At 39.1% G+C, this 23,170-nt stretch overlaps 1 protein-coding gene across 2 annotated transcripts in view; it reads right to left on the reverse strand.

The window, feature by feature from the left end:
* IRAG2 (inositol 1,4,5-triphosphate receptor associated 2) overlaps positions 1–21,615 on the reverse strand; it is a gene marked incomplete at both ends in the record, with an annotated part of 36,663 nt that extends 15,048 nt beyond the window's left edge. Inside the window, 20 exons of one of the 2 annotated variants that reach the window (XM_079549181.1) lie at positions 756–825; positions 1,702–1,763; positions 3,891–4,053; positions 4,509–4,623; positions 6,186–6,349; positions 8,624–8,725; positions 8,962–9,093; positions 10,625–10,724; positions 10,815–10,879; positions 10,989–11,048; positions 12,757–12,813; positions 13,263–13,340; positions 14,903–14,953; positions 16,369–16,486; positions 17,672–17,830; positions 18,870–18,948; positions 19,027–19,103; positions 19,316–19,496; positions 20,226–20,336; positions 21,021–21,615. In XM_079549181.1, coding sequence (XP_079405307.1) covers positions 756–825; positions 1,702–1,763; positions 3,891–4,053; positions 4,509–4,623; positions 6,186–6,349; positions 8,624–8,725; positions 8,962–9,093; positions 10,625–10,724; positions 10,815–10,879; positions 10,989–11,048; positions 12,757–12,813; positions 13,263–13,340; positions 14,903–14,953; positions 16,369–16,486; positions 17,672–17,830; positions 18,870–18,948; positions 19,027–19,103; positions 19,316–19,496; positions 20,226–20,336; positions 21,021–21,615 — 2,539 coding nt within the window. Of the gene's footprint in view, positions 1–755; positions 826–1,701; positions 1,764–3,890; positions 4,054–4,508; positions 4,624–6,185; positions 6,350–8,623; positions 8,726–8,961; positions 9,094–10,624; positions 10,725–10,814; positions 10,880–10,988; positions 11,049–12,756; positions 12,814–13,262; positions 13,341–14,902; positions 14,954–16,368; positions 16,487–17,671; positions 17,831–18,869; positions 18,949–19,026; positions 19,104–19,315; positions 19,497–20,225; positions 20,337–21,020 lie in introns of those variants that run through there. The other variant, XM_079549182.1, reaches the window with a different exon arrangement.
* Positions 21,616–23,170: the final 1,555 nt, after the last annotated feature.

Raw genomic sequence — 23,170 nt, forward strand, 5'->3', positions numbered from 1 at the left:
CAACTTCACAATTGTAGCAGGTAATATTGGTTTCAGCTACGTTTGGGAGTAGATAACATGAAAAAAGGATGGAAGGTATAAATGCAGGGTGTGAAGGACAGGAGAGGAAAGAAACCAAACCCAAGCCACCCCATTCTTTCCCCCTTCTCTGTTTCCAGTAAAGCCAGAGTAAGACCAACGAGGCAGACCAAGACAGGGAGCACTTGCCCAATGCCTGGCACCTACTAAGCAGAACAAGTTTCCTTCAGCTGGGGTAGCTGGACAGCTCCAGCTTAAGCCCTGTTGCATGGAGAGAAGGCACTGCCCACATACCCTACAGACACACACCATTTATTTGTCATATAGTGCTGAAGAGGGATTATCTCCAGATGGCTAAAAGAAACATCTGAAATATTAACACAGCATTTTATCAAATGTTGTATAAAGTGATTAATAGAAGACAAATTGAGAAATGCAGCTCCATCTTCAGTCTCTGATCCTTCTCAAAAGGCACCTTACCAAGTGCCTGTACTTTGTAACAGCACTGTTCAGAAGCAATAGTAAACTTTGAAATATATATTTGAATATACTTTTGTGTATGTGCACATATACATAAACATACAAACAAGTATGTATATATAAAACATACAATCAAGTAACTTAATTGACTTGGCAAAGTTTCTCATGAGGAGAGACTTTTTCCCCCTAAGTAATGAAGGAAAATACTACTAAAACAAGCATCATGTTTTAGCAGCCTTGGCAATGGTCAGAACCACTTACCTTCCCTCTCACTGGTTCCACTGATGTAGGTAGCAGACTGTAAATAGATTCTTCATCTACACAGAGCTGTTGCAGTGGAGAAACAGTAGAGAGAAAAAAAAAAAAAAAAAAAAAGGAGTTTTATCTAATTTAATTATTTTCAACTATTAGGAAAAACACACAATTGTTTCCCCTTGCTGTCTTCAGTCTTTAATTCTGCAGACTTCTATGCACAAATAGAATTTGTTTTTATTTTTTGCTTTTATTTCACATGCAGCTGCTCCACAGTTTTGATTCTGCTCCTCTGATGCTCTCGTTACAGTCTAAGATACATTTTAGGATCTTATGTTTGTCTTTATAAATACCTTCCTATTCTCTTTTAAATTCAGACTGCTCAGACCATAAGCTATAACATTTTTTTACTAGAGCCAGTTGAGAAAGTCTTCCCACTACGTCTCCCCCTCCACCTCCTCCTAAAGATGAAGAAAGTATTTTTATTCAAAGCAAATTATTCTAGAGTTATATAATTTCCAACATATCTCCACAGAGGAGCATGAGGTAAAAATCGTTTTATATCTTTTATCCTAATCCCTTTATGCTGGAAGCATTTTTTAAGGAGACTCTCTGCAGAAGAAGGATATGACTGGGAAAGGGGACAGTTGGGGAAAAAAAAGTAATAAATCACATCATGCATCAGGGAAAGCTCCCTGAATCTACATTCAATATCATCATGTAGAACTGCTTACATTGAGACCAACAGCACACCAGTGAGTTCTAGTCCATCTTTACTGTGAGAGAAGAACGTCATGCAGCTTGGCAAATAGATCTCATTTGGATTCCACAGCCAAAAAAGTAATGGAACTGCAAGTGATTTGGCAGCATAGCTCAGCTATAGATGCCCTTTCACCAAAGCACCTCTTGTGCAAGCCTACCTTTTCTTCCCCAGCCAGACAAGCTTCATACCTGATACAGCCTTTCACAGAGTCGCTCTGTAAGCAGCTCCCCTCTCAGCGCAATAACAGTGGCTATGAAGAGACATTTGTCAGTTTTAGAGTGCCCCTCACAATTTGATAAGGAGCAGTCCAGTATTAAAGTGCCTGTAAACTCAAAGCTGCCTGTCACAAACTTATCACGTTTTGCTTTGGTGTTGTTATACTTACAATAGTTTTCACAGGAAATAGTTTTAAAAGCATACTTTGTTTCAAAAGTTCCATCAGGCAGACAAAATTGGGAACCTTTTAACTTGCGATTATGCCTCCTTTGTTCTTCTATGAAGGGGGGATTCTTCCCCACACTGTCAGTGTTACAGTTCCCTATGGAAACGAATGATTATTACAGATTTTTGGAAGAGAAGGCTTTGTACAAAGAGTTTACACAGAATGGCTTGGGTTGGAAAGGACCTTAAAGCCCATAGAGTTCTGCACTTCCACCATTGCTGGGATAAGGTTGCATGAAATAAGGTTGCCCACAGCCCTATCCAAACCAGCTTTGAACACTTCCAGGGATAGGCTTCACTTCATACTTAAAAACATTCTTTGTTCAAGTTTGGTTACGCTGGGGCCTGCCCCTGGTGGTTTTTACTTTGATACAAGACTCTTGGGATATAAAAACTAAATCTAATACTGCGCAAGTAAGGAGAAGGAAGAAAGATTTTTATAAGCAGTGTCATCTCAGTGCCCAAGTAAAAACTGAAGGCAGGTCATTCAGCTTTTTCACTGAATGATGGCATTAGCAGCTAGCTTCAAGTCATCACTCCACATTTGAAACACACAAGTTGTGCCAGGCTGACATGGGTTTAGTAGCAATCTTCCTCATCTATCAGGTTTTCTGATCTGTTACCTTATCACGTAGGATGAGGAAGTGGGGAAATGGAGTGAGAGTCAGGGAGGAAAAAAAAAAAAAAAAAAAAAAAAAAAAACAAACAAGCAAGCAATCCAGGCCTTTTGTCAGAAGAGGCAGTAGCCCACCAAGCTTTTTGCAGGAGCCAATATAAAGCACTGTCCTTGTCCTGACCCCAACCCTGTTTGCCCTGTTCTTTACAACAAATTCCAACTTTCCAACAGAACTACCTATTTATTTCTGTTTATCTTAGAAAGACCCCTATAAACTACCTGGAGTCATTTATAGCCTAAGTCTTGGCCATTTTCAAGGCAGGAAACTTCAGGTCTTGTTTATTTATTTTAGATCAGTGGCATCAGCCTCCTTTGTAGTATCTGGAGTTCTCACTCTTGATTCATGCTAGCTTGACTTGCAGAAACACTTCATCTATTTAGTGCCATCTTTCAGTTCTATTTCCACTATTATGCCCTTTGGTTACGAAACACCATATGGCTTGAAGAAAGCAGCAAACATGAAAGCATGCACATGTGACTGATGCTTTGGCATTGTCCATAAGTCAGCACAGCTAGGGGTGTGTAAGAGCTGTACCTTAAGGCTAAGGCATAGAGCACAGCATAATTTTTCTACAAGAAAAACTGTAATTTCACACTCACGTGCCTTGAGCTTATTGCCAACACAAATCACACTGTACACTGCACTTTGAAATGCATGCCTGAGGCCAGATATTTAGTGGGCATAAGTTAGCTTTACCTGGCAGCAAAAGCTACTTGTGTATTTGGACAGGAAAAGCCATGTACACTGGAATTAAACCAACAACTTATTCAACCAACTCTGTAAAGTGGGGACATTAGCAAGCAAGATGTTGAATTAAATTTTCATAGTTCCATAGCAGAAGTTGCACATGTACAATGAAGTGACATGATCGCTTTTTAACAAAGATACCACACAGTTATTTGTGTACACAGAGCAAATCTAAACATCAAGCAGAACACAGAGCATAAAACCCAAGTCTCCTTGACACCGGAAGCTTAAGACACAGAGATGACTGTTAAGGCTATGTAGGTATATGAACAGCACCTTCAGTAAGGTGAGGCTCCCATGGAATTACTAAACCTTCCTCATAGGTAGTGTTAGGAGTCCACAGCTCCAGTCCAGCCCAGCCACACTCATGGGAATCCCACCCAACTCACTTCCACAGAGCATTTTACCACAGGTGACCTGCAGGTCAGTATTATTCCCTTTTGCTATAACTTATCCATAAAGTATTTGCCCACGGAAAGATGAATGCTGTCACACTGCCAATAGTTACTCACTTTTCTGCTCTTCCATCTTTTCCTGAAGCAACTGGCAAGTGCTTGTTAGAGCTGCATTCACATCCTTGAGCTTTTGCTGCTCAGAAATGGCTTCCTTTAACTTGCACTTCAGGGATGCAGCTTCCTCACAGGCAGAGCGAAAGGCTTCAGCTTGGTCCTTTCTCTAAGCACAAAACAATATTTTAAAAAAAAAAAAAAAAAAAAAAAAAAAAAAAAAAAAAAAAGGGAAAATAAGAAAAACAGCCTGCCTAATACAAGGAGCCTCTATAGTTCATGTAGATAAAACCGAACTGCATCTGTTTTCTCTCAGGAAGTGATAAAGCTCTCTCTGAACTTCTGCATTTTTACAGTTGGGGTGGACTGTGTATGGAAGCTATTTTTGGCTTTTTTTTTTTTTTTTTTTTAAAGCCACCACAAATATGCGATGCTGCCTCTTTCATCAGCAAACTGTTGTCACCACCCCCTCACATTTTACTTCCTTCGCTGGTTCCACTTTCGCAATAAGGCTCTCCATTCTGAACGCAGGACTTCCTTTCCCAAGAGCAGCAATGCACTGTATGCAGTGTTTTGCATCTGCCTGCATCTTTTCGTTAAAGAGGAAACTAGTCTGTCCCTTACCTGTTTGTTGGCATCCTCAAGCTGCTTTGTAGCTTTTTGCAGCTCCAAACCAAGAGCTTCTGCCCGGCCAGCAGCTTCTTCTTGCAACTGTTTGACAGTTTCTATCTCACGTTGCCTGCAGGGTGCGAGAGCACAAACCGCAATCCGTTACTGACATTTTAGAGCAGGCATGCCTGGGAGATGACACATGCTAGTCATTGAGACACGCATTAAGAACCATATTCAGCCATTACATCTCTAGGACTGAGCAACAGAGGCTTTCAGCTTAGGGAGAACAATTTAACCTAGTAGGCAAACAGTTTTTTTTTTTTCTTGTTGGTTTTTTTTTTTTTTTTTTTTCCCCCCCCCTCCCCTATAGTAGCTCTGGAAGTAGGAAGAGAAGTAAGATTTTTCCCTGGTTTCTAACTAAGCAGAAAAAGAGCTGTGCCAGCCTCTGCCAACTGGGCGTCACAGTGAAAGCTTATAGACTATTCAGAGACATCTCAAAATTAAAAACCTTATTTGATCGAATTGTGAAAGCTTGGTCTAAGTTCATAAAATTATCAATATTGAGTCAATTGTTTTAGCAAAAACACCCTGGAGCTGTGCCTGCAGGTAATAGCTTCCTCTGGTTGATCTCCCAGTACTCCAGAAGGTATTTCACTTGGCAGTGAGCAGATTCCGTACCACAGAACAGGTGCTAAAGTTGACCACTTTCAAAAAGCCTCTTGTACTCTGCACAAACATTTTACTTGCTTATTTTTTGTCTCGTTTATACAATTATTTCTTTTTCTTGTTGCAGCCACCACAAAGAATGGCGATGTAGAGGCAGCTCTATGAAAGCAGTATTTTTTAAGAAATTGGTATTTTTTGCCAGCTCCTTCTTCAGTGAAGGAAGAGCAGGTGGGAGGTCTACATTAACAATGTGAGTTGCATCTGAGTGAAGTGAGAGCGCAGTGTGACTGCTCTGCATTAGCTCACAGGAATGCAAAGCCTCGCTAGTAAGCTGCTTGCATCCTGAACCTAAGAAATGGCAAGCATGTAAAAATTTACAGTTTAGCATAGGATGGTGGAAGACTGACACTATAAATAAGTTTAGGACAAAGAACTGAGATCAATTTTTCTGGAAAGAAAATTAGAAAGAAAAATCCCAACTTGGCTAGCTCACTTCTTAAGCGTCTGAGAAGAGGTGAGAGGGAAGAAAGAAAGATTTCAGGTTTATTATCACTTGCTGTCGTATTTGTTATATTAAATCTCTCAGCAGGAATTACAGGCTAAAAAACCTCAGATTTAAAGCTATATTTTCATATTTAGTGAGGTACCTCACTGTCTTGTTTTCTCAGGAGTACAGCTTCAGTTATACCAAAAACAGTAACAGCCATAGATATGTATTTCACAGGTCTTGCTTCACATGCAATCAGCAGTTTATTTAATGGTTGCACCTGCAAGGTAGGCAGTGCTCTCCCCCACTTATCCCCTTCTAACTTCTCAGCTTGTGGTCTTCCCTCATACTTTCAAGTAAGAATTCAAGATCGTAAATTACTTCATACACAAACCTGAACTCTTACATGCTGTAATGTTATACTAAAACCAGATCCATTCTCCAAAAACCCATGGGGGAAAATAAAAATGCTTTCAGAATTCAGTAAACTTTAATACACTTAATACAAATGAAATACATTATTTTTTAAGGGGTACCTGGCAGAGAGCTCTTTCCTTAAGTGAAGTTGCTCTGTTTTGGTTCTCCTCAGGTTGCTTGCCATTCGAATAAAATCCTTATCTAGAGATTCTTTGTGTTTTTCCAAGAGATTGAGTTTTTGGATCCAAAGGTGTTTTTTCTCTCCTAACTCCTGCTTGAGAACCTGTGGAATTTTGAGATTGAATTGCCACGTGTTTAGAGGAAGAGCAGATACACAGGGTAAACTAGAACCCTGAATTAGGTGATGCAGGATAAAATATCAAGAAGAACTCAGTCCTCTTTCTCTGACATTGTTCATCCGCTACCGCAAAAAAATGGAGGCCTCTGACTTTAAAGAATGCTTAACATGGAAGCCATATTTGCTTACACTGGTTCAAAGGGAACAAACATTGATCCCACAGATGTGGGCCACATTAGAGTTTAACATTGTTCACAAGCTTCAAACAAAAGAAAAGCAGCGCATAACGTACCACACTGCAGAACTAAAAAAGCCTGAGCATTTTCATTAGATCAGTTTACTGGAGTGACATGGGACATGGCCACGAGCAAATGCCCACATCCTGAAGATAAGTTCCTCAGCCAAAGCAGGCAGCACTTGCTGTTAGAAATACCACAGCTTGACACATAAGTGGCAGAGACTTATATCAAGACTGTTATGCTGTACACATGCCCTATCTTCCAGCAGGAATGAGGCAAAAACTGTTTACTGTCATCATGTATATATGCTTAAACACACATACAAACGCAGATATATTTGAAATTTACTTGTTTGTAACAATTTAAAGCATTCCAGCAAAGCATACACATAATGTATTTTACAGAAGATAGGGGGTAAAAAAAAAGTGTTTAAGCTTAAAGTGACAGTGGCTGGTCCCAGTTTCCAAAAACCTCACCAACTTTCCACAAAAGCTGCCTGTAAGACTAAAAAGAGTGCTTTTTTCCTTGCATCTTCTATTGTTCAGCTCCCTGTACCATATTTCACACACATCCACTGCATTCTAAGTGAAGACAATATGCTTGACATGAAGTCATTCCATGCTTCCAGAACCCTGAGGATGGGAGACCTATTTTTAAAGCATCCTGCTATTTCTTGAACCTCTGCTACTCTAGTTTCTAATTGTATAAAACTCGGTGAGCCAGAACAGATCAACATTTAAAACAAAAGTTCTCAGCTCTACATGCTTAATGGGAATACAACTGTGTCATGAAAGGTAAATCAACATGCATCTTTCAGCTGAGAAATATTGCAGGAGGAAGTTTTTCAAGACCAAAATCCTACAGCAGTGCAGGAAGGCTGGGTGACTCTAACAATTGTTTCCTCCTGCCCAAGAAAGGATGGAGGGGATAGCTATAATATTTTGCAACACTGGAGGAAAGAAAAAGGAGTATCTTTCTGCTTAAAAGCTAACAGCTTAAAGCAGCATGTTTTGTGGTGTTACCTGTTATTACCGAAGTAGGCTAAATAGAGGTTTTGCATCTACTTAAGAAATAAAAAGATTATATATAGCATTAATACACAGTACAATGGATGAGCATGTAGAAGAGTTCTTAACAGATTAGAGGAAAAAAACCTACATCCAGTATGATGGCCATCTGAGAAACCACTGTTATGTGGAAAACCAGGGGAGAAGTCAGGGAGAGAACAAGAGCAAGAGGGTTGAGCAGTATCTGCAGACTGTTGCTAACAAAGGGAGAAGTTCTTGCCACAGTTACTTTGATTCTATACCCTCAAGTCTTAAGAGAAAATGAGAGTAATAGTAAGTATACATTATGCCCCGTCCCTGGAGACACTCAAGGCCAGGCTGGTTGGGGCCTTGGGCAGCCTGAGCCAATGGGTGGCAGCCCTGTCCATGGCAGGAACTGACTGTGCTTTAAGGTTCCTTCCAACCCAAACTATTCCATGATTCTATGATTGTCTTATATTTCTGTAGAAACCTTTTCTGATGCACATCCAGTAATAGCTGAACATTTTGCTTTTTAAAAGAGAATCTGGTTAAAAAGCCTGCCTTCTTCCTCCTCCTGGTGGAGGAACCTTGTAGTCAAATAGAGCAAAAAGAGAAAACTGGTGTTTTAGAAACACAGAAGTTCCAAACAATGGACAGAAAAGCTTCATAGCTCACACTAGACTGTGCTGTCATCTGACTTCAAACCTACTCGCTTCATCTACCCTTTCCTTCAAGCATAGAGTTACCAAAGAGATGTGTCATACAAGACAAGTCAGGAAAAGCCCAACAGTTGAGTAAAAAGTTGTTCTTTCCCCTCCCCTTGCTCCCTAAGAGTTAGAACAAAATATACTTTTCCCTATATACCATATCTGACCCATAAATGGTCTGCCATACCTCTAATAACACATATAGGATGCAACAGTAAGATATACTGGGGCCGTACAGAAAACTTTAGGCAAGTCTGACAGAAAATAGCATTAAAAAAACGTTACCACAAGTTTTCTCTCCCAGGCCTGCTGCACATTCACATCAGGATCTTCTACCCGCTCTAAAGAAGTCTTGACAAGCTCTTCTGCTGCAGAAGCTTCTTCTTGCTGAAAATAAAGATTAAAAAAAAAAAAAAAATCCAACTGCTAGTCTAATGCATCATTACCCAATTAATAAGCAGTGGAATAGTATATACCAAATAATATTGTTAGAAGTGCCCCAACTCTACATCCAAGTAAGTTGCTTGCATTTACTTTTTGTAAAGAGAGTGAATATGAGCTGATTAATAATGTTTGAACGGGTTGTAATTAAAAGACTGACAACAGACCACAACCTTACTCACATAAGATAGATCACTGACCAGGTTTTGCATGACAGCCTTAAACTTTTCTCCCGCATATTCAGGTCCCTGAAGTAAGAATAATACTTCACGGTCCAGTGTTTCATCCAGGGACATCCATTCAGTCTTGGTAATCTTTGAAGACACAGAAGAGCCAGCTAGCTTATTTTGACATCCTTATTACAAACCAGCATCAGTGACATTTAGATTTCTCTGAAGTATCCTAGCATTGTATTTACCAGAAGGTCAGAGCTACTGAAACTTGAAGCCTGCAAAAGCTTTTCAAACACATTATGTCCTGGAGATTTAGTAAAAGAAAAAAAGCAAGCAAGCCAAGCTCTTGAATGATCCAATATAAGTTTCAAGTCAGAAGTAGGCAAGAAGTCAATACTTGTTTTCCTCTTATTCAGAGTAGGTTTTACCAAGTGAAGTAAAAGCAAGAACTCCTACTTTCTTTACAGGTCATTAGGTGGAGTTGTATCTCATTCAGTACTTGAGAGGTAAACACAACAACTTGCTGCTGCTGTGTAGAGTTGCAATAGGTAGCAGGACATTACTTTTGAATCCGAGGTATACCAAATATACCTCTCACTCCTGGACCTGCATTTTCAGTCCTTCACAGGATCTTCTCCCTCAAATGCTACCTACCTCTTGAAAAATGCAGCAACCACAAAAACAAGTAGCAAAGTTATAGTGAAGACTTGCAGGGAAATAATTAAAAAATAAAAGCACTGCAATAAGGCATTCGTTATCAGCACTACTGAATAACTTGCATCTGAAGAGAAAACAACACTGCAAGGAAGGATAGGACTCCATGAAGTGCTTTTAGGGAAGTGGGCACAGAATAGCTGAAACCAAAACCACAACATAAAACTAGACTGCTGGTGCAGCAGTTCTCCACCAGAGTACTGAAAAACTACAAGAATCAGAGATTAAACTTCCAGTGTGCATGACCAAAGTGCTGCTCATAGAAATTAACTGCAGAAGACATAGGCAACACTACAACTCCAACCCAACAGGCACAGCTGCACCACTAAGATCCACCAGCTTGTGCCTCACTTATCAGAAGAATGCTTCTCACACTCTCTTCCAAGTTACTATCAAAAGACTTCAGAAAAAAACAGCTGGACAGGACTTCCAGATGTGAGGAACATCTTTCCTATTGAGATGCAAAGGAACGCTACCTGCAAATAGATGCTCATCAGTTTCTAAAGAATAAATTAAATGAAGACTACAACCTTCTCAGCTGTTTACTTTGGTGCTTAGTCTTCTTCTTCTCTACACTAAATTTCAAGAAACATCTGTCCTCCCGCAATGCAAAACTCACTGTTTGTGTCCAGTGTAGGCAGTATTTACTTTCTTCATTAGCCTGTTAAATGTTTGATGACTCATCTCCTGTCAGTCTCTTCTTCTGCCAGATAAATAAGTGACCAAAGCTCTTTCAGATACACATCAGCAAGTGTTTGCTCTGCTTTTATCCGGGCTTTCTCTGACATACTTAAAACAACACTCTAACCCTCACATTCTATGCTTATGTGCAAGGACTAATGAATCCTAACTCCGGGATTATCTAACAATCTGCAGAGAATGAGCTTTTTTTTTTTTTTTTTTTTAATTTACTGATGCAAGACAACTGGGATAAGATTCAATAGGATCTGATTCACACCTCAGAAGACTGAGCAAGCTCCAGTTCACAGTCCAGTGAATTCATCTCTTCAGGAATACTGCCATTAACTTTACTCATCAATGGGAAGCTCAAACCATTTCTAAAAGGAAATGGAGAAAATAAAAATAAGAATCAGTCCTTTTTGATTTTTCATGAACTATTTTTCCTGGGACTCTCTCTCAGTACTCACGCGATCAACTCTTGCTGCATGTGCCGCATGTCCTCCAGTAGTTTACTCTTCTCTGCCCGCAAAGTCTAAAATATATTTATCAGACCTAGTTAGAGAGTTAGTCTGGCATGCAGAGGCAGCACAGGATATGCACATTTTCACCCAATTAGACAGTAACTATGCTTATTCCCATACCTCTATAATCGAGGTACACTCCACAATGGTTACTTTCAGTTCTTTGATGTCATGCTCCTTCTGCAAAGAATGTGGAGAAAAGCTTTAAAGCATACAACCCGATAATTAGCACACTGAGCTATAGTTGTAGCTATCTATTTTGTAGTATTATTTTAGTTACAAAGCATACTCAATATTACACCACAGATGCAAGCTGCAGAAGAATGCCTGGCCTACTGGCCAATAGGAAGCATTTGGTAGATCTTTTCCCAAAGTCCTGGAATTAAGGACATAGAAAATGCTTTCTAGGTGCTATGTTTTAACTTATCAGTTATCTGGTTGCTGTATCAGCATTCTACTTCTAGTTGAAAATCTGACTGATCCTTAAATTTACTTGTGTTCTCCAAGATGTTTATTCTCGTTAGCTTTCATGATTACAGGGAAAGAGCATGGGGGGCTTTGTAAATTAAACAGTGTCTAGTGAAAGGTCTGACAGAGAACACATCAACCCTCACAACACTACTGACTTGGTAGAATTAGAAGCTTTCTTAGGGTTATGCACTGGGCTTCAGTTGCATTATGTGCTACACATACAACTGAAACATTTCCTGGAGAAAATAAGAACTTGAAGTAAAGAGCTGTCTCCTCTCATCCCTTTAATGACCTCTATCTTCTCTTCTCACTTGTTTTCAGTGAGCTGAAACTATTTAATCAAACTGATGAAACTACTTCTCTTTGGACACAGAGCTATGTTTTTGTTGTTGTTGTTTTGCTTTTTAATAACAATACCTTTGAGGTAAACCCTCGTCCCACTGATCCTAAAGCCAGCTATTTGCTGGTTTCAAATTTTCTACACTAATTTCCTCAAGTTGATGCAAACCAATCACCCTGACCTGCAGAAATACACACTCTAGTATTCAGCATTTAATATTCCCTTCTTGACAACGGACTAAAACATTGAAAAGAAGAATACATAGCCCGTGGAAGTTTAAAATTGTTCAAATAGGAGGAAGTACAAGCTATTAAGCTGCTTCTGGGAGCAGAAGTGAGGGTGAGAAGAACACCTTGTCAGCTAAAAGTTATCAGCTAGATCACAGTCTGATTCTGTCTTGTCACTATTTGAATTCAAACCACACATTTTTTGTAGTGAACTGATAGTCAAGTATTTCATCAGCTGATTTAGAGCATCTTCAGCTAAATGGAAACTTCATTAACCCAGAAAGCACTTTGCACAATTCACTATGCCAAAACCTGCATGTGGTCTTACGTTTTTGTATTTAAGTACAAAATACATCACAAGTGCGCAAGTACAAAAATCATCACAGAAGTAGTTAACTAGGCTTTCCTGCAGCATACAGATCTCAATATGGAGAAAACAGATTTTCTTTTACACTGAGTTCTGGATCGCTATTTTGACACAAAATTAAGTCATTTAAAGCTAATCAGATGATGGAGAAAGATCATTTGCAGGTACATTCTTTTACTGTCTAGTGAAGGAAGTAGCTTTCAGAAGTCTTTGCACTTTTTCTGAAGTTTGGAAGTTTGTCTTAAAAGATTCTGATATATATATATATTTTAATAAGGAACAGCAAATTCCAGCAACCTTTAGTTATGCTGACTCATTATCAGGTTCTAAAGCAGATCTCGCCTACTTTGAAGACATTTATAGGATCAGGTTCTGTCATGTGAGAACACTAGAAATCAAAGCACTATAGCAAAGACCACAGCCTTGCCTTTTCATAAAGCATCCCATCTCAGTATTTTCAAGGCATCAACAAAAGCAACTAACCTGGATTAAGCTTGCCTCTTTATTCACCACAGTGCTCTCATAGATATGTACCTGCATCTGAAGAGTAGAGAGAACAAAGTCACCAGCATGAACTATAACACAATTCTACTCTTACCTGGTATGTTATATCTCAAAATTCAAATCTCGCACCCAATTAAAAGTGTTCTCAGGTCTCAATCAGCCCTTCTCTTTTCTTGCCTGTGTGGGCCAGCAGTGTCAGCAACATTAACCAGAGTGCAACTTCCTAATGCATCTCCTCAAACAGTGAAGAAAGGGTTTTCTGAAAGTCTAACTTTGAGGGATGAAATAAAAATGTGGTTTGCCTATATTGCCCAGTTTTTAGCCTCCAGACAGCAATTTCCTTTGTCAAAGCTGTCAAACTGGCCAAATAAGGATCACGCTGCATTTCTTTAATATACACAAGTTCAGGGTTGTCTACCTTTCAGAGAACACAGTAGACCTGACTAAACCATCGTCTAACTTCTCATGTCTCCTGAAACTCTTACTTGAAGCTCTGCCACATTTTTGGAGAGATCCAAAATCTTCTTTTGAAGTCCATCAGTGTCCATGCTATTCCTAATGTTCTGAACAAAATAGAGAATGTTTAGGCACAGCTGAACAGATTGACAGCTTCTCTTTGAAGAAACGAGGAATAATAACACATCCACCCCCAAGATACTGCCTACTCTAAAGCAGTAACAGCATTTATGCACATACAAACTTTATTCTCCTACTTTCTCTCATGCTTCTACACCTATCAAAATAAAGGTCTGAGGTTGCAAACATGTTGGACAATAGGAATTGCACTGTAGTTTTTTGCTTATTTGTGTGGTTTTTTGTTCCCCCCCCCCCCCCCCCCCTTCAGCAAGTCCTATAAGTTAAAGGCAAAAAAATATGAATGTTTAGGGTAACAACCTCTATCTTAAGGCATATATTCACTGTAGACAAGCTTTTAGTCAGAAAGCAAAATTGTAAGGGTGAAGTTAACTTGATGACACCAGCATCTCCAATTCAGTTCAAAGCAGTTTATTTCTCATCTACATGAGCTAAGCTCGCCCTACTGGAATAGTTTCTATTTTCCAGTTCCCCCAAACCCCTGTTTGAACTGAAGGACAAAATGCCAGAAAACATCAGCTTTTCAGGCCCACCATGAGTGTAAGAACAGAAACATGCTGTTAATCAAGGGCTATTGAGACATACTAGTATTTGAGAAAGACTAATCTCAACACAGCAAGCACGCAGTGAACAATAACTACTATATAGTACATAAGTATATAGTAAATAAGTGTAGTAGATAGTACACTACACACACTATATACTTAGTGAGAACTATTGGTAATCAGTGGATGGTTGGACTGGGTGATCCTGTGGGTCTTTTCCAACCTTGGTGATTCTATGATTCTATATTTTGGCATAATGATAGATTCCTAAAAACCACATTTTTAGATTATTTTTTACGATCTGTTTCCATAATCTCACTTTAAATACCATACAAGTACAGTCTGTAAGCGAGTATTAAAATTTTATCATCTGATGAAGACTTCTGTATAGAATATTTACTTAAATAAGTAAGAATTAATAACTCTCCTCTGAAAAGGAGCAGACACAAAAAAAGCTCAACAAATAAACAGCCTATAGAGAGCTCCATTAGCCTCCTGCAGATCCATTATGGGCCAAGGACAGATCTGGGAGTGGAATTCCCAGCCACCATATTTCTTTAGAACTACAGCTCCATAAAGAACTCCTCCTTTGGATCTTACAGAAGGGTTATAGAAGTGAATATCAATCAAGAAGTGTTAATTGGAGGTTGTTTTGATATAGAGTTAGTGTATTCACAGCTGTACAAATTAAGCTTAGTTGAAGTTTGTTTCTAAAGCTTTGAATTTGAAAAATAAATTCAAAAGCTGCTTTGATCCCATCCCTTCATGCTTCCCACCTCATACTCTTGCTTGTCCAGCCAGTGGAAAGTCTGAAGCATAGTACAATTTCAAGATAAGGAGCATTACAGCAAGTCATTGTTGTTAAACATGAGATATCTTGACAATCCAATTAGCATGTCAGGCTTCAAAGTCCCACAAACAATTTATTACTAACAAGCATTTAGCTAGACAAGAACATGTACTTGCAAGGTCATTATTTATTTTACCTCTTCTTGAAGAGAAGCTATTTTGATGAGAAGAGATTGATTTTCTTTTTCCTGATTAATAGAAAAAAAAAAAAAGCCACAGAAACAGAACAGTCATTTTTTGTACATAAAGTTCAAAATGCAAAGCCAAACTAAGCAAAAGCATTGGAGCACAAACACATGAGGCCCAGTACAAAGCTGTTACTTTGCATTCCTTTGTCTCAGAGAGAAAAACAGAGAGTGCAGAAACCTATGCAGCTTCTACACTAGCTAAACTCAGAGTGTGACGCCAACAGTTCGAATCAGAATAAAACTTAGACCATTAGATGACAGGAGGAAGGGATTCAAGGTCAGAGAGAGCAAGGGTAGTTATGCTCATGTTTCAGACAAGTCTGAAAACCTTGTGTGTCACATTATATTTCTCCATCACTGCCCTCCATTTCAGAGGAAGAAGAATAGTAGTGTCCTACTCAGTGCCTCCACAGCTCAGGAGACAATAACTAAGCATCTTGCAAGCAGAACTACAGAACTTCTCATATTTCTCCCTCTCATTTTATCTCCTTTTCACAAGGAAAAGACTGTATAAACCAAATCAGAAAAAAAAAAAAAAACACGCATGCACAGTGGAGCAGAATAGCTGCTCTGTATGGAAGAGCTTTTTTTGCTTTCATGTAAATGCCCATCTGAATACTGTGCCCCATCAGCAGCACACAGCTGTGGAATTTTACAGCTACCCCCATGCAGCAAGACAGATGTCACTGAACATTGTGCATGGCAGCAACACAGAAATATGGTCTTCAGCTAGACTGCTCTGGCATCTAGCAGCACCTGCTAGAACTGCTGCAGCATCAACATCTTTACTGTGCTGCTTTACATATCTTACAATTACGTGGGCTTTGCCACTCAGACATCTAGTGTGCAATTCAGATGCCTTCATGTGGGCTTCTTGTGCTGTATAAGGGATGCTGTCTGGCTCCTGGCTGTCAGAATCAGAATAGACAGATGTCAACTGGGCCCTTGCTATTGCTACCAGCTCACATTGATAATTCCAAGAGCCCACTGATGACTTTGGAAAAACAGCTCCTTTGTGCGTGCATCTGAACAGAGCCTCCTGCTCTGATGGTTCTTTAAAAAAAGAAGTAATGCACAACACCTAAACTTCTGGCAGAACACTGCCAACATTAAATTAGATGGAGCTTAATGACGGCAGTATGGTTATCATTAAAAACAGTTCTTAATGTCAACTTCCATGGTAGGCTGACCCTTTTAAATCTTTACAGTTTTGCAGTTTATGTTAGTTCCATACAAAACTTCACAGTGTTTTCCCTAATACTGTGAAACTACATTTTGAACATATTTAAATGCCTCAGTACCTACTGACATAGGGAAAGCCATATTACTGAGTTTTTATGGTCTGAATGGTAATGGCAGTGCTACAGATGGCATGAGAAACTGTGCAACACAACCTGAGAAGTAAAAGCACCTACCAGCTGTTTATTCTGACAAAGCATCTTCTGCCCCTTCGCTTCCAAAAGGTTCAGGTTGTTCTTTGCTTCTTCTAGTTCTTCTTCCAGTGATTTGGCTTTCAGCACAGAATGTTGGATGCTGTTTGGAGGGAAATAAATCCAAGAAAACTTCAGCAAGTTACACATGGTCATCAGATAGGGCTGACATACTAAGAACACTGTATTTTTAGAAGCTGATTGGGACTTATTCTTTGGCACAGATACTTAACAAAAGTTACAGGCTCTGCTTTAAGTAAAGGCTCACAGATTCATTACCCACTTTATCACATCTCTTCCACACTTGCAATAGGGGATGAGAGCCCAAGCAGGCATAGCACTAAAGACAGTACGCTTTTGTTTGCATCCACCTACCAATCTAGCTTACTGTAGTCAACTACCAGATTAACCTGAGCAAGAAAATTAATCTTCAACACTGCATCAATAGCAGTTAAGAAAGCCATTTCAATTCAGTTTTCAAGGATAAGCTTTGTATCACGTTATTTTCTCAGCCTGATACCCTAACCTATATACATTTAGTCAGTGTGGCAAGGCCCTTTTTCTGCCTCGCTCTGAGCCCGTGCAGCATCACAAAGCACACAGTCTGACATGAGGGCACACATCCCACACCAGCACTGCTGCAGGCCTGTTGCCTTAATATCCCCAGAAGATGCTGGGAATGTTTTGCCAGTTGACATAACTACATCACATTTGAATTAATTGGCTAAGATGAACATTATGAACTCACTGTAAAAAAAGCCCTATATTCATGGCATTGATGGTTCCCTTGGCTGCAGCAATACTTGCTAGTGGGACAACATACTTCAGTTCCTCAGGAAACTAGCAGAATAGCTCTTACGCAGTTATTTCCTCCCTGCTTGGCAGTAAGCAAAATGAATAGTTCCCCCCCAAAATGGAGCACAGAACTGGAAACTTTACAGGGCATAACTCTTGCCTTGGTAATATTAAGACTTTCACCCCATCACCTCAGTTTTTATTTTCCCTTCAAGTTTATTTATATTTACTCTAAAATTTTGCCTAGATGCAAGTCAGCTTGCAAGAACCAGGCTAAAAAATGAGTAACTGCTGTAATAAGAACCAGGAGGTACAGAGCAGAACAATCAGGCAAGAGGATTAAGCCTCACAAACACAATATGAAGCCAAGAAAGTTGCTGGCAAGAAGCACTAGTGAGGCCGCAAGCACAAAGCAAGGCTGGACTACTTGGTAGAATATAGATCCACCCACATTACACTACACAGTAGAACAGATGGTGCCAGGGTCTCCCACCTTTTTATTTGTTGGCATAAATTCTCGTTATCTGCCAGTAATTTGTTGTTGGTCTCATCCACAGCTTCCAGGGTAAGCTTCAGTTTGTTGTTCTCTTCCTGGAGCTTCAGGTTGTTGTACTGCAGGTCTGCGACACAGGTTATCAAGTCAGATGTCTCCCTGTTTCAGTACCAAAACCAGAGAAAAAGAAAAAAAAAAAAACAAACAACCAAAGTCAAGTGACTGACTAACTTTTTTTTTTTTTTAATCCTGAAGCTGAGTGGTAGCAATTAGAGGGGCAAGATGACTGCCTGTAAAGGACTATCAATGCTTGCAGTGAACAGCCATTTGCAGTCAAAATCCAAAATATCAAATCATAGGTAAGTTCTAAAACTCCACATACACTAGCACTAGGCAAATATTTTATCTTTAAGAATTGTTTTTTACTCCCTACGATGAAAGTATGCCACCAGGTGAGTGTCACATCCCTATGCCTGCAAGACAGCACCTTCAGCCTTTATTTTTATCTTTTACTTTACTTCAGCCTTTACTTTTACCCACTCTTAGGCTCTAGCTGATACTTCCAACTCCTTGAGTAACGAGTCCTTTCACTTTCCCAAAACCACCCTGCAACTACACTTTCAACTGAAACTTGAACAAGGACCACTTTTCTGAGATCCTAAAAATGAGAAGTGTCAGAAAGTAGATCTGAAGATTTGTGACTACACAAAGTGCAAAAAGTGATCTTTAAAAATTCCAGTGTTAAGTACATCAATATCAACTTAATCCAAACCTGAGTCATGATTATTAATAAAGAAATAACCTAAGCAAAACTAATGATCAGATTTTTCAGGAGATAACACTATTCTATTATCATGTACCTAAGAACTTGGAAAAAAAAATAATTAGGAAAGAGGAAGGGAGAGTTTAAGACAAAAAACAAAAACCATAATTTTCCCCTCTCAGAAAAACTTTGACCACAGGAAATTAAAAAGGCAGACAGATACAAAAGGACTAAGATACCAGTGGGGAAAATTACTACTGTTTTTCACTTTGAGTAGAAGCTGTGAGGAAGAATGCGGCACTATCAAGAGCATCAGGATTTCCACCAAAATAGTTTTCTGAAACCATCAGCTTCAGTGGTTCTAGGAATTGCTCTTAAGTAATCCAAAAGATAAGAGTACTAAGTTCTGCAAAAGAATTGCTTTAACAGACTTACATGTCTCCTTTGGACACATCACCCCCAAATGCCTCCAAGCTTCCTGATGTAACATTCATCCAAAGCGGTGCCTTTTTTACTGAAAAAGATTTGTTTTTGGTTATGGAATAGAGACACAGTACTTTCCTGAATAATATTAGAATAAAGTGGTCTGCACCTTCAAAGGTGTTTCTATGTACTTTAAACTCTTGGTCTTCTATGCTTGCTGTTGGTTCCTCAGCAGCACTACCATCCCTGAAATACAGAAGCATCAAGAGTCACATCCAAGAGTACAAAAGAGGCGCTTGTTGATCTTGCTTACCAAATTGTAATACATAAAGTTTTCAGCCAAACACCACCTCATGGTCATGACTGGACATCATGAGCATGTTCCAAAGTACAGGAAGTACAAACCACAGGAAAACTTTCCACAAAATATTTGAGATAAATTGATAAGAAGCTCTTACCACTTCCTCTTACAGTCTTCAATCCACTCTTTCATGATGGCATGATAGGTTTCAAGGTCCACAGAGACATCTTTCTGATCTGGGTCAAGCATGTTGCACAGCTCTTCAAGACCACTGTCTTCTAGTCCTCGACTTGTTGTGTGTCTCAAATAATCAACTATCTTGGAAACTGCTACTTTTCCTGAAATAGATACATGGGACCATGTACCAGATTGTGAAGACTAGTAGGCTAATGAAAAAAAGTTGCAATTACTGATCTGCCATAGTGAACACAAAATTGTCCTCTAGAGCTGTAGACAGGCAATCAATCACTACAGCTCAAATGAAACGCTTTTTCTGTTGTTGGTGGTGGTGGTGGCTTTTCTGTCTTTCTTCCCCTAATGCAGAAGCATGAAAGTCACTAAATTTGTGGAAATCAGTTTAAGAACAACAAACATGCCTTATTTACTGTGTTACTGCATTCAGGCCACTCATCAAATTGAGAAAAACATGTGACATCTTACTCTGCTGGACTTTTCTGCCTAACAATGTTAGTCATGTTTGAGATGGAACTTGGAAGAATAACCTGCTGCTCTGAAGCTTCACAGAGTTCGTTCCTAACGGGAAAAACTCTAAGAAATAAGAGATCATCTCCAATATGGCTGATTGTCAGAAATGCTTGCTCCTCTACTTGCTCTGCACTTCTGTACAGCAAAAGTTATCTGGGGAGGAGGAGAAATGAGGGGAGAAGGAAAGGGATGCATCATAAAGAGACATGATCATATGATGTGCCACATGTACAGCCACCTAGCTAAGGCAGCTATTCTTTCTAAACATACCACAGATCACCATGCCCCAAGCTGTAACATGATCTTAGTTTTGAAAACGTGTTGACTGAAAGCTGGAAAAACAGCAACAAAAAGCACCAAACCTGTACGTTGTATGTCACACGCGTGAAATATGGTGGTCAGTAAGTCTTCTTCACAGATCAAGCTCACATCATACATGTCATCAGTTTTGCAGCCCCGTGACTGCTTCTGTCCTGTGAAGAATAAATTTGTCATTATCCATCTTCATTTGCTCATAGTTACTTCCATGCACGATGCCTTCTAACTGCAGTATTGTTTCTGCAATAGCATAAGGCTGCACAGCATACCACAGCTTGGACAATGCATTTTTTCAGGTGACAAAAAAAAAAAAAAAGAAGAAGAAATAACAGCAGGAAAACTGATAATAGCTGAGGACTTGAATTTGGGAACCAGCCTACATGCCTACTTCTATACATGCATGTTTGGGAACTCTAGCTTTTCCTTTGCTTGAGGCAAATATTACGTAAATAGAACACGTTATGAAGCCAGGTATCTATTTCTTCCCTTCCAATCTTCCCATATCTTGGTCAGGTTGAGAAAACAAGCCCAAAGCTTCAATAATAAGAATTAAAAAGTCCATGTGTATACTTTGATCTTTTTATATTAAAGGTGGACTACACAGATAGCTAAAGCCCCCTTTCCTCAACAAGGAATCAGCAAGTCTGAAGAAGTATTTTTTATTCATGTTTTACATTGAGATTCACATTTCTCAGGGAAAAATTGAGATTTTGTTCAGCTTTTTAACAGACTTATCAGGTTAGACTTATCCTAAAACATATTGTTACCCATTTAAAGAGTAAAGAAGTTAATCTGTTCAAGTTTATATACTCAGAAGCTTTTGTTTCCAGAACTTTTACCTCTTTCACTCAGAGATAATCTCTTTGGTACAGGGGGCTGGATCGCAGGACTTTCCAACTTTTTATCAGATGCAAACAACAGTAAATGCGGACTGGATGTCATGTATTTCTGTTCGCGGTGCACATCTTCAGATTCAATGCTTGCTAAAGCACACCGCTGGTTTTGGGCATTCTCCTCTCTGGATGTGAAGTAAGGTGGAGAACAGCTGTCCATGGAACATACTGGCAACCATGTGTTGCTGGTCCTCTCTTCCCTTTCAATGACAGAGTATGTAGCATCCGCAGAGCTGCAGTCTGAGATACGTCTGGAACAAGGTGACAGCAACTGCAAGTCTGCAGAGAAAACGCTGTCACTGCTGGGACTGAAGAAGGGGGGACTGGCACTATTACGACTTCTGAAAGTTCTTTTCTTCAGTATTTCTTCTAGATTTTTTTTGATATTGCACTGCGGACTGTCAAAGTTGCGAGACTGAAATTTTGGTATTTGCAAAGCAGGGTTAGAGACTTGATCCATCATTTGGATTGATTTGATCTTCCTGCATATACTGTCCACTGGGTTGTGATGCCGTTTGCTAGCACCACGTTCTGAAGACATTATCAATTCCCCACTCTTGCAAAGTGTCTGAAAAGAACAAGGACAAGATGCAATAGTCAAAACAATGGGCACACATCCTTCGTGCCATCCTGTTCACTGAGCAGAGAGCTCAAAGCTTGGCTATCAAGGGATGTGAAAATCCTTGGTCCTCACACCAGCCACGACAGCAGCCTTCAACTACAACATTTGGTTCTCCAGGGAACTAGAAATGCTGCAGATTTGGAAGGGGTGGGAAATACATTTTGAAATCTTCCTACTCATTCTTAAATGCAACATCCGAGATAAGATGGATAGGGTTGTGAGCAACCTGTTCTAGACCGAGGTGTCCCTCCCTATAACAAGGGGGTTGGAACTAAATGATCTTAAATATCCCTTCCAACCCAAACCATTCTATGATCTGTAACCATGCCAAGGGGTAGTGGGAGGGTAAGGAATAAAGGAGTTAAACTGAAATCCCCCCTCCAGACTAATAGTTACCTATCATCTTAAAGGGAGCAGTAAGCATCTTTACCCCTCATCCCAGTTTATTTGAAATTATATATTTAACATAGAACATTACATATAAAAAAAAAACAACAACAATAGAAATGCACATAACTTCCCTAATTATTACTTCTGACCATATTTGTAGCATATGCTTCCTCTTGATCCCATAGGATCAAAACTTCTGTTTAACAGCAACCAGCAACAGCTATTTTCTCAAGATACCTCCTGCAGCTTCGGGTACCTGTAGATTTTAGTTTCATTCTATTGCATCTTTTTACTCAGACTAAGGATCACAAAACAAAACAAATTAATAGCAGTTTCCCTAGGAACTTAACTCCCCATTTTCCCTTTAGATACATAAAAAATGGTTTAAACAATTCCTTGCTATTTCTTTTATCAAATATTTATTTTCCTCTAATACAGCAACATGCTTCATTAGCATTTAATGTAAGATACACTGCATGTACAATCCTGTAGTGTAAAGAGGAAAATCATAAGCAAGTATTTATGAATCCAGACTACCAGAAAATACTCAGCTATTTTATTTATTGTAAGCTATGTGCATACTAACTGCTTGGTTTTACAGATGGAGATCTTCACTGCTTCAGTTGTATATATTTTTTTCCTACTATTAATTCTTTAAGCAGCAACATTTACATATGGACCACATCCTTGGTCTGAGCAATACTTTATGATTAATAACAATAGTAAGATACTCAGCATGCTTTTTAAAGAAAAAATAAACAAGTTCATTTTTAATTATCATTGTGGTTGATTTGCAGAATTTAGTCCTAAAAACAAATGCTAGGAAGTAAGCAGTTTTCTATATTAATAATAGACAACATACCTTAAACGAAAAAACACAAACACATTGCAGTTAGGCTTAATTACATTCTTTAAGCGTACAAATGCCTTCAGATACAAGTAACAGATCATAAAAGAACACTGATCACTTAACAATAACGTTTTTTAAGTATTACCTACATTTCCCTGATTAAAAATTAGCATAAGACTTATACTCACAACAGCAGAATAAAACACAGAAAAATACCTTCACTTTCTCTCAGAC

The sequence above is a fragment of the Tetrao urogallus genome (assembly GCF_951394365.1).
Source record: "Tetrao urogallus genome assembly, chromosome: 1".
NCBI classification, from domain to species: Eukaryota; Metazoa; Chordata; class Aves; order Galliformes; family Phasianidae; genus Tetrao; species Tetrao urogallus.